The sequence below is a fragment of the Telopea speciosissima genome, chromosome 3 (genome assembly GCF_018873765.1).
Source record: "Telopea speciosissima isolate NSW1024214 ecotype Mountain lineage chromosome 3, Tspe_v1, whole genome shotgun sequence".
Classification (NCBI taxonomy): Eukaryota; Viridiplantae; Streptophyta; class Magnoliopsida; order Proteales; family Proteaceae; genus Telopea; species Telopea speciosissima.
The window spans coordinates 31,147,669-31,161,854 of record NC_057918.1 but is presented as its reverse complement, the minus strand read 5'-3'; the positions used below and the strand labels follow the sequence as shown (position 1 = coordinate 31,161,854).

Genomic DNA, 14,186 nt, shown 5'->3' with positions numbered 1-14,186 from the left:
TATAAAAAGCATTTTGTTAAGACATATAATTTGCACACTAGATTCAGAGTCTAGAATCTAGACGCGGTTAAGACAAGTGGTGAGGATAAAATAAGCCTTCAAATGGGAAGTGGGAACGAGGAAGGTGAGATGCATTTTCCTTATTGAATATAAGATTACTTAAATCATCCAAGAGCTTCAACAATCTCATATGGAAGATTAACTATTTTCTTAATTTCTCTTTGGACAACTAAATTTTTCCTCTTATTGTATCATCAGAATGTAAGTATAAATCCCATTCTGAAACAAACAAAGCTGAAAAATGACAGAGGGGGTTGAGGTTCTTTCCCCGTTAAATGACTGATGGAGGCTTGTTTTGTTCATTAGTTTAGTTTGGTTAATGGATTTTATTGTATAATGATAGGTAGGGGTGTCAAAGGGCCGGATTGATCGGGCTTGCCCTAAACCCTAGCCTAATCCTAAGAATCTTAACCTAAAACTAAGTCCGACCCTGGCAGAGTTTTCCCAAACCTGATTCGACCCTGCCAGGGCAAAACGTACCCTCAATCCAACCAGACCCCAAACCCAACCCAACCCTGATGGACCCTGATTATCTTGGCCCATTTTATATGAGCCAACAATCCCAACATTGATGAAGATATAGTGATTATTATAAAAAACGTAATCAAGAATTTGTAGACAAGTGACGTGCAAAGCCCTCTAACCAGCCGTTGGAGGGTTAATTTTCCTTAATTGTAAGGGTTCACACCGAACACCGATGAGGAAACCACGAAAACAGATGGACCGCAATGTTAGGGTCATTCTTGAAATTTTTAATTATATTATATTATTGTAAGGATATATTTTTTTTGGGGTAAGAAGGAGAGTTTATTAATTCAGTTTCCTTCGTTGAATCAAAAGTTTTTTTTTTTTGGTAAATCGTTGAGTCAACTTCAGTTTTGCACTTTTGCACCCTCAAAAAAAAGTATAACTTCAGATTTTAAATCTAAAAATCCTCAGTGCGCCACCGGTGCACTGTGGTTTGGCCTTGTAAGCTCGACATGTGGATGTGGCAACATTCTACGGTGCCAAACTCGAGAAGAAAAAAAAAGATGCAATCGAACTCACACTGTTGGATGTCACCGCATCCACATGTCAAGCTCTCAAGGCCGCACCGTATCAGTGTCTTCCGAGAGTAATGTTCATCTGATAATACGTTCGTTATATGACCATTGGAGGTTTCCAGTCGATCAGTTTCGACCAAGTTATAGAATTTTATGGCTGGTTTCAATGTACCGTCACCTCCCTTGGAATGTTTTACATAAGTATGTCTAAGGGACACCATCCTCTATCCTTTGTACTGTCTCTATATACAGAAGATGAATTTTGATATTTTTCACACTAAAGTATTTAATTGGTTTGGAGATAGAGATCTTCCAAAGAACATGACTTTTTTTTTTTCTTGAATAAGTCAATTCATTTAAGGCCATGTAGATCTATTCTTTTTTCTATTCAAGAATCAATCCTTTATCTTTGTGTTTTTACGTCAATAATTCTTTGTAGATAAAGAGTTATCAAAGGGGTTTTTTCTTCTAAAACAAATCCTTCTACATCTGTATGTAAATGTTGGTTCATCAAGAATACATAAAAAAAAAGCAGTTAAAGCCAATAATTATTATTTAATGGATCTTTCCATTCTAACACTCCATTTGAGAGTTATCATTGTTTATCAAATTTGTTCATATCTAACAAACACTAATGGATCAAATGACAATTTATTTTTACTTAATGTAAACCAATTTTTGTTTCTCTAGGGCTTCTATGGAGGCGGAGGTTATTAGAGATGGCTTACTCTTGGCCCATAGTCTTTAGTTTGAATGTAGAATTCTGACTTCAGATTGTTTACCAGTGATATTAAATCAGAATCCTGACTTCGATCTGGCTCTCCTCCGGTCATGGCGGGAGCTGAAAGATCCAGCTTAGCAAAAACAAGGGGGGTATGATCATTTCACAAGTGGGACCAGTCTAGATGCATTAATAAGGTAGAAAGAATGCTATCCGATCATTCACTAGGTGTGGCGATCGCATCTAGACGCATAATCGCCTTGAGGCATTTGAAAATGACCGCCTTCCCATGTAAAGACGAAAAGTCCAGACACCCCAAGGCAGTTATGACTTATGTGTCTTGGTGTGTCACCACGACTAGGGCACGACTGGGTAAAGTTCTATTCTTCAAAAAATTAAAATAAAACTGGGAAAAGGAAATGATCTTCATAAATGCTAAAACTTATAACAAAAGAAGAGAGAGGGGGAAATAACTAAAATGAAAGTAAGAGGACACACAAAAGATGGCTTCTCCTTTATATCCCATAATGGGAGAAAGTTCTGTGTCTCTACTCCCATGAGTCTATCTCTCTTCTCCTTATATGAAAAGACATCTCTACCCCATGGGAGTGCTGACGTAGTCCACACTCTAGGATAGAAAACTACTCTTCATATATAATATACGAGAAAAGGAACGCCACCTGATCATGTGTTGTGGTGTGTACCTGCGCCAAGACACAGTCCAGCGCGAAATGACCGCTCCACCCCGTGGAAAGGCAGTAATGCGCCGGTTATTTTGCATCAGGCTGTATCTGAGCGACAGGTACACGCCACAACGCACGACCGGGTGGCGTTCTCTCTCCCATAATATACATACATATGCCATACTCCATTATCGTAAGGGACCGAAGTGGAGTCGAGCCATTCATCACCTGTAATCAATTGTGAGACGATGAAGTTGGAGGCTTCGTCGTAATCCATAACGTGATAGCCAGGCCAAGTGACCCGGTTCTCAACTCCAGATCCAGGCCCACTGTTATCATACTCGCCATAATACAGTGTATCCAAACCCAACTCACCTGACCACTCAATCCAACCGGCTGGATCGATGAAATCATCAATGTAAGATTCTAAATAGACGGTTCTGGAATAGATCCTCCATGGCCTTCCAAGGTAACTCTTGATAGTATTGGAAGTGGTACTATTGTTGTTGTTATACAAGTCGTCAGAGGCTACAATGCTGCAATTCTGGATAGAGATTCCGGTGTTCTCTTCTGAGTTGTCTCTGGACTGAGCTGTAATGGCGTTGAATTGGCCGGGCAAGGGCAGTCTAGCGATGATAGTTGAGGCTTGGAACACTACAGCTGCGTTACCAAATATGAAATCCACAGTACCTGAAATATCACATTCTCTGTAGAATTGGCGAAATGAATGCACGTATAGGGTATCTTGGTACCCATTGATGACGCACCGGTAGACTGCAGTGAGATCGGCGTTCACTCGTAGAGCTACTGCTTGATGTTTTTCTGGTCCAGCTGTGTTCTCAAAGGTTATATCTCTTGCCATGAACCCATCGCCAGAGACCGCTGGATTGGAATAAAGACCAATTATTAATTAATTAGAAATTAATTGTGAAAAAAGATGTAATTAATTAATTCTCTCTCTCTTTCTCTCTCTGAGTCTGGAACTCTGGAATGAAGAAGCATAGTTGAAGACAGATCACAGGGTCACGGGGGAGGAGTCCCAGACGTGTATGTATGGGTACCTCAAGTTGACTTCTGTACTTACTGAGGAGGAGGTGGGCCATTGATGGGCTATTGATGGTGGGCTATGCAGATGGATTGCAAGTCCCTAAGTGCCCAAGTCCCAAGAAGTGAGTATTATGGCTCCCGTGACACACAAAAAACAAAAAGTATTATGGTTCCATTTCGATTAAAGTTAAGAAAAAGAAGTATTTTCAAAGGGCCAAAGGGGAAAAAGTTTTGTTGTTAGATTTGTATTAGGAATGTTCCTGCCACCTACTAACAGCCAAGGAAATGGAATTATTCACTTTCCCTTTGGATTCATAAATATATTCTGCTTAGATTTTTGTATTTCCTAAAAAATCCTTTAAAATCTCATCTCGTTGGCGGCCAGTAGGGTAGTAGGATCATTTCTACTGCAAGTGTAGCAGCAAAATTTCATCCGGCCAAAGGTTATCTGCATGGCTATGCTTGTGCATAGTTGAACACAAGTGTGTAATGAAATAGAATCTTTGTCATATGTTGAGGGTTTTCTTATTGGCATCCCTCATGTCAAATGATTTATAATTTTACATTATTGCAAAGAGGTTGTTTGTATACTTGAACCCGTGACCACTTGGTCCCAATGGAGCAATCTTTACTGTTACACCAAGGTATGTTTTCTTTATCATTTCATATACATATAATCGAAATATGTGCATGACAATGATATTTTTTGATAATGGCATAATGATATGTCATTTTCAAATTATTTTTTGAAAATCCTTTCATACCCAACTTAAATAACTTTCGAAAAAAAAACGAAAAAGACAATTAAAACAATATGAAAAGTTCTAAATAAACCTATAGAGGTGTCATTTAGACACACTCCCTTCAAATAAACCAACAAACAAGCATGAGTCAGAATTAGCATTCCACGTACATGGGATGTCACCCCAGATGGATCTCATCGTCTATGGGGTGTAGGTCCCGCATCCATGAACACTGAGATCATGTGGGTAGAGAATCCAAACTCTGATTACGATGAATTTAGGATTTGAATCCATCTTTAATATTTCAATTAATGTCCAGTGTGGCTCAGTTTGCTCAATGGTGGTCGTCAGGCTCGAACTCTAACTCAGGTTTAGGTACAAGAACATACTGGATTCCATCTGGATGGCTGGTAGGCGTACGAGAATATTCTAGTACGTGAACCTAAGCCGGCCTCGTGAGGCTCAACTTGACACTCCTCCTCCTCTGGGTATGGGTCCTTTGGGATTAGAAACTTGGACTGACTACTGATCAGTCGACTGAGTATATGGGGGATATTCATTACCAAAAAAAAGTATATGATGGATATTAATGGATCGATAGATATACTAAGCAGATTGTAATGCATGCATATAAGATTCATAGACGATGAGAAGTTAATTAAGAATTAATAATTAATAATAACAGTACTCAGTAATAGTGACTGAGTGATCGAGTACTCACCAAGCGTAGCAGACCTGAAAGTAGTCCATCCATCACCCACGCTTCTATTACCGGTAACCATAGTGACATCAGCCCCATCTCCCAGTAGAACAATGTTAGGCTTATAGCTCGGAATCTCCACATTTTCTTGATATACTCCTTCCCTCACGTAAATAATTGTCCTGACGTCGTAGCTATTATTTGGTGCAAAATTTATGGCCTCCGTGATAGTCTTAAAATTTCCTGTGCCGTCGGCAGCCACCGTCAGCTCATCACCGGTAGCGTACTCGTTCTTCTCCCCCACCCCCAATTCCAATAACCTCCGATCCCTCCTCTTCATCCACACCGGAAAACCCATCAAACGCCGCCCACCATTGGATTTCTCTTCTTGATGTGTCTGTCCCCCTTCCTGCATCTTTGACACTATCGAAAGCGAATTGCTAACGAGATTGTAGGTACTAACGAGTCCATTCACAAGAACCGGTTTCAGTGGACCCGTTGCAGATTCAAGACCTTCCAAGCAAGTGTTCTTGTTGGTGAGAGCCGCGCTTAGGTACGCCTTGGCGTCTGATACCATGTGGGAAACCACCGTCGTTTGATGAATTCGTGACATGCATTTCTGGATGGTAGAGACACTAATTTGGTGGAGTTCCTTGCAATCTTGGATAGCTCCCCTTTGTTTCTCCACTATTTGTTGCGAATTCCCGGCTTCCAAGATTAGATCTGTCAACTTTCCGGCTTCTTTTGCTGCAATGTTTAGAGATTGAAGGGCGAAATCGATGAGGGTTGTTAGGTTTAGGTTTATTGAAATGGAAAGCTTCATTGAATTATAACAAACATCTGGGTATGGCGTTGATTTGCATACAGATCTTATAGATTCAACTTGCGCGGCGTTTATATTCAGCGAAGACGAAGACAAAGACGAAGACGAAGACGAAGATGTGAACAATATTGCAGAGAGTAGTATAAGTGTTTTAAACAGGAAAGAAGCCATTGAGGGGTGTTAAGACGTACAGTGAAGCTCTGGTGTGGAAGAAAACCCTTTTGGTGGATGTGCTTATGAATTAGATCTTTTTGTGGGGGAACTTTGCATGGAAAAACAAAAATAATTAATAATACATGGACCCAGTCTGTAAAGAATTACTTGTTTTTTTTAAAAGGCCAGTTTTATTTCTTAGCGGTTTAGTCCGGTTCTCGATCGATAGTTTTTCATCGGGTTTTAGGGAGTTTTGATGAGAGATAAGGACAGTTCCGATTTCCGAAGAATATAATATCCAAATTACAAAAGATAGTTTGGTCTTGTCGGTGTGAGCCCGTCCGTCTTGAACTCGAAAAGGTCTTGGGTTGAGATACGTTGGTACTAAGGGTAGGTCAGGACTGAAAATTTGTGATTTTGTGACAGAGTCAGGCTGGGCTAGGTTAGATCAGCCTTTTTACTTTTTTTCTTTGACTTGACCTATTCATTGCATCTCCCTTCCTCCTCCCCATAGTTAGAGTCGCTTAGGGTTAGTTTGGCTCTGAGGACGGGTCAGATTGAATTTTTCAGGCTCTAAGTTAGGATTGGGTCCAGACCAGACCCAGACCCAACTAAGGATACTTAAGATTGGACTAAGGTTTTAAAAAACACAACCCAACCACCAATGACACATCCCATGAGATGTGCCTAGCTCCTCAATCCCCCCACCGGCCACCGGTTTATATAGAATTGAAAGAGAAAATATCTATGAAGAAAGGCAAAATTTGGGGAGAAGAATTTGAAAGAAAAAGACAGAAACGTCTAAAGCAACTTGCATAGTGCACTTGTTGGATTCATTTTCGTAAAGTGGGACTGCCGACACACGTGAAAGCAATTCCAAAAGCTTAAAAGAATGGACTCGGTCAGACGGTCACCATCAATTTTATCAATTCTGATTCAATTACGATTTAAAAAAGTTTGAAATCAGCTGGGATTCGGTATGAGTCTTAACTGTATCAAAAAAATAACAACTGGTCGGACCTCAGTAGAACATGGTCTCTGAATTGCCAGATTAATTTTATCAAAAAAAGAAGGGTAATTTATGCATACCACCCCTGAGGTTTGACGAAAGAATATTTTCACCCTTGTTTTGAAAAATTCTACGTATCTCCTGAGGTTTGCAAAAAGTAACAAATAAGCCCATTTCGTCAGTTCATGACTAACACTGTTAAAAATTAGATTTGAACTGACTAAATTACCCCTCTAAGAAGAACCCCCACAAAAAAACAGAAAAACCCTGCAACTCATCTTCCCCAAAATCGATTGGGGAAGATGAGTTGCAACCATCCCAGCGCCCCATTGATTCGTTAAAACGTTTGCCACCCAATCACTCCTCTTCAACCTCTTTGCCTGAACCGAATCATCACCATCTTCACCATCACTCTCTGCTCCACCCTCAAACCTTAACCCTATACAGATGGATGAAAATTTCGATTTGGATCTCGCTCTTGCCCCTCCCCAGTTGGTAATGGAGGACGAGATATCCACAAGTATTGATGGAACAACAAAGTCATATGAACAATTTCTGTTACGATTGGGGATGAAGACGAGTTGAGGTGCGAAAGGGGATTTGGGATTTTTCCCCAATTTCAAACCCTAAACTTCTAAACGGTTGAAAAATGTTTTGAAACCCAATTGCCTAGGGTTTTCTAAGTTGAGCTCTTTTCGTTTCCATTCAGCCCTAGAGTTCTTGACTTCGTGATTGGAGTAATCAAGAGCTTTTGTAAGAAGATCGATCTCTTGTTTTGACTCCTCAAACATGGTTTCGTACTTCACTTTGTTTTCACGACTAATTTCAAATCTTCTATCTGGGTCTTAGCATTTTGAAGCTCATCTTTACTTGACAAAAACTTCTCTTTGGCTTCTCTTGCTTCTGCAGAGACTTCATGCATTGCTGAAGCTAAGCTTTCCAATACCTTTTTACTCTTCTCCTCTTCATCCCTAGAGGTTTCTAGCTCATTTATTAGTTTGTTCTTCTCAGCTAGAAGGTCTTGAACACTCAAAGCTGCAAGCTGCTCATTGTTCAGTGCCTGCATTTTCTCCTCCGTCACAGTTTCAAGCTCAGCCTTAATAAATTCAACCATCTGTACCATTTCAGATGCCTCTTAATTTCTTAGCTATCTCAAGATGTTGTTCTGATTCTTCAAAATCCTTTGTCTGTTGCCCAATTAAGATCTCCATTGAATCCACTTTCGCTTTAAGATAAGCAATTTCAAATTTTGCATCCTGCAATAAATTACTCTTCCCTTCTAGTTGTTTCATTAATAAATCCAATGATTCAGTTGCAGATCTCTCCATTTGGCTTGCTTCTTCAACTTGACTTTCAAATTCCTCGGCCTTCTTCTGCCACTCCACCACCAAATTACTGGCAGTTAATTCGGCCTTTTTTGCTGCCTCCACTTCAGTTCTAATTTGTTCAACCAAAGCTTCTGTTTCAACCAACTTCCGCTCAATACCTTTTGCTTTATCAAGCTCTTGCAACCTGGAAAACCCTAGGCGATTGGGGAAGATGAGTTGCCAGATTTTTTTTTATTTTCTTTGTAAAGGTAATTTTGTCCATTCACCTCTTTTTCTTTTTTCTTTTTTTTGGTTTTTCTTAGAAGGGCAATTCCGTCAATTCAAGTCTAATTTTTAACAGTGTTAGTCATGAACTGACGGAATGGACTTATTTGTTACCGTTTGCAAACCTCAGGGGGATACGCAAAATTTTCCAAAACTGAGGCGTGAAAATATCCTTTCGTCAAATCTCAGGGGTGGTATGTGTAAATTACCCAAAAAATAATTGCTAGATTAATCATCTCGAAATTGTCAAATTCTTTTGGAATCGGCCAGAACTCAGCCTGACTTAAGTCTAACTTTGGTGCTAATGATCAAAGTTAATTGGAATTCAATTAATAAGTATGTGTTTGGAAAAGGAAAAAAAATGGGTTAAGAGTTATTGGTGGGAGAGTGTGGCCCCTATACATGCACGGGTCAATGAAGAGCACGACAGCATCAACAAGGCAATCATTACCTCTTTTCATAAGGGCGAGGTGGTCATTTTTCTTCTCCACATAGAACTTCTTTCAAAAAATTATACAAATCCTATATGGTTTTCTTGGATCTTCAAATTTTCTCGCTCTATATAGAAGGCTGGTGGTGGAGAGGATTCTGCTTTTTAACATTTTGAAATCATCTCAGAAGCTACTTAATTTTTTACCACCATCAGCAAAAAGATATTGCCTCCAAGTTGAGAAAATTGTGTGATTTACGAACCATCGTATTGTGTTGCCAAAGGTAAATAAGCGAAGAGTCCAACAAAGAAAACAGATGTGAACATGCCAGGCTCTGGCTCTCTGCACCTCTTGATACCTTTCGAAGCACTTTGACATGTGAACCGTGAGAATGTTTTCATCTCCTTCGACGTACGACTAGGTATGTAGATCTTGAAAGGGAAGGGATCAGCCGATCAAGGAGGAAAATGTTTGCTCGAATGCTGCTTAGTGCTTACTCTATCGAAAGCTAGTTAATCTGCCCCTCTATATTCAGCATTGATAAGGGTTACCCTTTTCTTTGGTAGATAGTTAAGTTGTTCTATGACGATGAATTCTCCAATCACTCGATCGAGGTTTCTTTTTGGGGTCTGTCATAGACGTTGAGGTATCTTTTCTTTTTGGGGCTTATCATACACGTGAGTGAACGCTTGGTGGGAGAGGGATTAGTGTGATGGAAGAAATGAGTGGGAGGTGATTAGGGTTATCGGCGACAGATCCACACACACACACAGAAAAAGAGAGAGAGAGATATATAAAGGTGTATAAGGATTTGGGTGTTTGGGAATCAAATTGCAAGGATTATACTGTCTCTTCTCATGTTCTTAGTGAATTGTATCACTTTGTGGATGTAAGCGGTATTACCAAACCCCATAAAGATCTTGTTTCTTGTGTGCATGTGTGTGTGATCTTATTTCCTACACTCGCTCGTTGATCCTATTCTTACATTTATGTTTTTATATTTTTCTTTCTAATGATTAGTTCAGTGAATATTTCTAGCGGTTAAATAGTGAAGAAAACCATTATGAAAAACCAATGAACAAGACAAAATAAAATCATTATGCAAAGGAAATAATGCATGGCAGGAACCATACGACATAATGTGATGATCATCCTAATATATACTAATACAAGACGCAAAACAAAATCATGAATGCAAGGAAAGAAAACTAGCCCCAAACTCCTATTTGAGGATTGGGGTTTCTATTAACACGAATTTTTATCGTCTATGATTCCCTGTTCGGTACGGTTCCTACAATTCCTATGTTTCATTCAAAACTTTGAACATCCATATCTTGGTCTCTAAAAGTCCAAATTAAATGATTCCAAAGTCTTTTTCTCATGAATTTCTCATAGACTGATCTGATTAATAGGACCTTTTTTTATTATGGGTCACACATAGTTGGAATAGAATCTTCTCTCGACTAAGGCCAGATTGGGTATAATTTTCATTTCAATTTTGGACTAATTTCATGAAATAGTCAACAAATTGGTTTTTTATCAAGAAATTGAGATTGTTTTGGTTGTATCAATACAAACTATTTCAAGAATAAAAAAAATCCATTTGTTAATTCAATTTTTGAGAATAGATTCTCGATATTTATTTGGGAAAGATTGTGGTGGCGAGGGCTAAGAAGGGGGTGGTGGTGGCAGCGGGGTAGTGGTGGTGGCATATTGGTGGTGAGACAATTGATTTGGAGAAGAAGAAAGATGGTGTTTTATTTTGAACATGAAATGACTACTTTCCCATCAAATTAACCATGTTGTAATTAAAGAGCAAGAGTGAAATCAAATCAAATAGAAAATCCCAACATGTATCATCGGTATATATATTGCATCCCTAATATATAAATACCATAATAAGAGGAGTATGGTGTTGTTGTTGATTAATTAACTAGTTTTTTATTTTTTTGATAAACTTAATTAACTACTAGTTAAGATGGTATAAAATCAAAGGGAAAAGGAACACTAACCAATCGCGTTTTAGGGGTGGCTCCAAAGCACTACAACAAAAAAGGGTATTAGCGACGCTTTTTAGAGACGGAAAAATATTTTTGTCCCTAATAAAAATTAATAGCGACGGTAATGTAATTTCCGTCCCAAACAATAGAAAAGATTAGTTATCTTGGGACGGACAAGATATCCGTCCCATAAAATGTGTACTAGGGACGGATTTTATTATTCATCTCGAATAAAACATATATTTGCGTTGGAAAACCATCTCCGTCCCTATAAACCAAGTACATAATTGGGACAGATAACTTCTCCGTCCCAAAAAAATTTAATAGAAACGGATATCTTGTCCGTGCCATGTATAGGTTAGCCTGGGTAAGTTAGAGACGGAACGTTCCGTCCCTACTATTCCAGTTTTATTTGAGACGGAAAGTTTCTGTCTCCACAACAACAAATTTATTTGAGACGGAGCTAATTTTGTCCCTATAATAATAATTTTATTTGCGACGCCTATTATTCCGTCTCTATTAAAAACATATTGTTGGGACGTTGAAATTTCCGTCCCTATTATAAACATTTCGTTAGGACGGTCCAAATTTCCGTCCTTATTATAAACCTTTTCTTTGGGACAAAAAATATTCTGTCTCTATTATAAAATTTTTTGTTTGGGACAGTAAGTGTTCTGTCTCTAAAATAAGATTTTGCTTCCCAATACCCACACCAACCTTTTCCCCACTTTTTGATAGCATACGCGCGAATAGGATTGTCAATGGTCGATTCGGGCTGGATGACTTTCGGTGTCGGAATGAGTGAGACCAAAACCAAACCGTTAAGAGACATAAGTTTTCGGTCAAGATACAATTTCTGTTAATTTCATTTTTTTTCAATATTTGGTTAATATATTTTCGGGTTTGAACCATCATGATATCTTACATTCATAACTTGCATATAGTGAGAAAGTATTCGATAAATACATTTTAATTCACTTGAATAGGAAAATTGATTTGATGTTCATATTATACAAATCAATTTTCATATTCATAACCTTATTGATTTGTAACACTTTTCCTTATAATAAAAAATGTACTCACATGTCAGCATTTAAGGGTGTCAAAACCAAACCGAACCATTTAACACCCTTAAATATACATAAATTAATGTGCCAAAATCAAATAGATACCATTTACTGAAACCAAACCAAACCATTTAAAATCGGAACCGTAAAGCCATTTAATAAATGGTTTGCTTATGGTTTCAAAATTGAGACCGTTTAATTAAATGATTTAAACTGATTTGGACCCTTTTAACTGAATCCAGACCGTTTAACACCCTTAAACTCATGGGAGTGTTGGCCTAGGCCACACTTCCTGATAGAGTTCTCCCCCCCCCCCCCCCCCAAATACTTATTGGGTAATAGATCTCTACTTGGTCGCATGGTCTCTAAAGCGGTTGGGCCAATGGGGGAGCACGTCTGAGTATCATCAAGGGGGCAAAGGTGTCATTTCACGGTTTCCTGTGAGAGGGCGTAGGAAACACCCCCAAGTGGAGATCTTTTTTCCCTTAGTTATATTAGGGAAAAAGATCCCTGCTTGGTGCCCCCGTACACCCTCTCATAAGACACCGTGAAAATGATGCTCTTACCCTTTTTGGTAGATACCCATGTATACTCTACCATTAGCCCAGATGCTGGTATAGGGACCATGCAACCAAGTAGCAATCTCCTGCCCTTTATATTATTTTATTTTTTTTGGATTAGGCGGTAATTGGTTTTATGCGGGCGGGAATGGTTTTTATTTTTCATTCCCGCTATTCCGTGAAAAACCCTTCCTCTTCCACATCTACAATTCTGCGTGAGAAGTGTAGAACCCTAACATATGAAACACCCTCTGTTTCCTATCGCTCTCCCTCAATCTCTCTTTCGAAATCCCTACCTCTCTCTAATGATTCTCGCTCTCTGTACTCAGCACAAAAATCTCAAGCTCTTTCTCGTTTCACTCTCCCTCTTGAAATCCCCTGTCTCTCTTTAATCACTCTCCCTTTCAAACTCTCTCTCTCTCTCTCTCTCTCTCTCATGAACGTTAACAATGTGGTCTTCTTCTAACATCTGATTTGCATCATTATCGTTGGAAGCAAGCATAGATAAGAGGACAAACAGAGCTGCGATATCATCATCTGGGTTCTAAACACAGTTCCAATCCCTTATCTCTGTTGCTGGTGAGTTTCTCTCTCTCTCTCTCTCTGGATTGATGCTTTAATGTTGGAGAATAACTTGATAAACTTTTTTGTGTTAGTGAAGAGTGTAGAACGGTCTTGCTTGTGCATAAGCAATTTAAAGTGAAATAAATTACCTCTGATTCGTTATCCAATCTCAACTTGTTAACCAGATATTTCATCAGCAATCGAACTGTCATTATGCCATCCCTATTGGATTCCCCAAAAAAAAATAATAATAGAACATCCTAGTTAATATTCCCAAGATAATAGACCACTACAATGATATAACCTTCTTTGGTCATGGAAAATCTGCCTGCCATGAAAAAAGAGTCTCTTTGCTGCCATCTGTTTGAGGGGAGCAATGGTGATGCAGATTTCCAGTGATATAAATAAGAGAAAGATGGCATGTGGTTTTGATCCAGAACTTGAACCATGACCAAACCTGACCCATGGTTCAAGTTCTGGATCAATCAAACTTCTCCAAATCATGGACTAGCTTTTAGCAGTTTATTTCCTTCATTTTATTACTGTTTAAGTTGTTTGGATAGACTAGAATACCACTTATAAATTCCAGATCTGTTTTTAAGTCTATGGCAGTTATTTATTCAGTTTAGAATTCCGCCCTTTTAAGTCCATGATAGGAAGAAATTCCTTTTTTAAGTTGGGTTTTTATTTCTTTTATTATTACATTATTTGGTCAGTTAGGGACTCTCCTCTTAGCCTGTGCAAGGGAAGCAGTTACCTAATCAAGTTAGGGTTGTTATAAGGTAATTGAGCCAAGTTAGAAAATTTTCCAAAGACTATTGGTTGATGGAGGACTTTTAGTGTGTATGAACTGTCTTTTTAAGTTTTAAAGAAATATTTTAAGGCTTAACAGCTCCCAATGATTTGACTAATGGAATTTTGACTTCAGCGTACCAATTCTGTGGTGATTCAGAATATTTCTGTTGTGGCGATTCCAAGGAGGCCTTGGTG

At 38.7% G+C, this 14,186-nt stretch overlaps 1 protein-coding gene across 1 annotated transcript; it reads right to left on the bottom strand.

The window, feature by feature from the left end:
• Positions 1-2,604: 2,604 nt before the first annotated feature.
• On the bottom strand, positions 2,605-5,991 carry LOC122655073 (probable pectinesterase/pectinesterase inhibitor 12). Its single transcript, XM_043849314.1, has 2 exons — positions 5,019-5,991; positions 2,605-3,389 (listed from the first exon to the last, which is right to left on the bottom strand). The coding sequence occupies exons 1-2, from the start codon at positions 5,989-5,991 to the stop codon at positions 2,605-2,607; spliced, it is 1,758 nt and encodes a 585-aa protein (XP_043705249.1).
• Between the last annotated feature and the right edge of the window lie 8,195 nt (positions 5,992-14,186).

Excerpts from the sequence above, each read along its gene's own strand:
- LOC122655073 (XM_043849314.1), bottom strand. The coding sequence starts at position 5,991 with ATGGCTTCTTTCCTGTTTAAAACACTTATACTACTCTCTGCAATATTG. Across the intron at positions 3,390-5,018 it reads TTTCAGGTCTGCTACGCTTG|CGGTCTCTGGCGATGGGTTC; the intron begins GTGAGTACTCGA and ends ATTCCAATCCAG.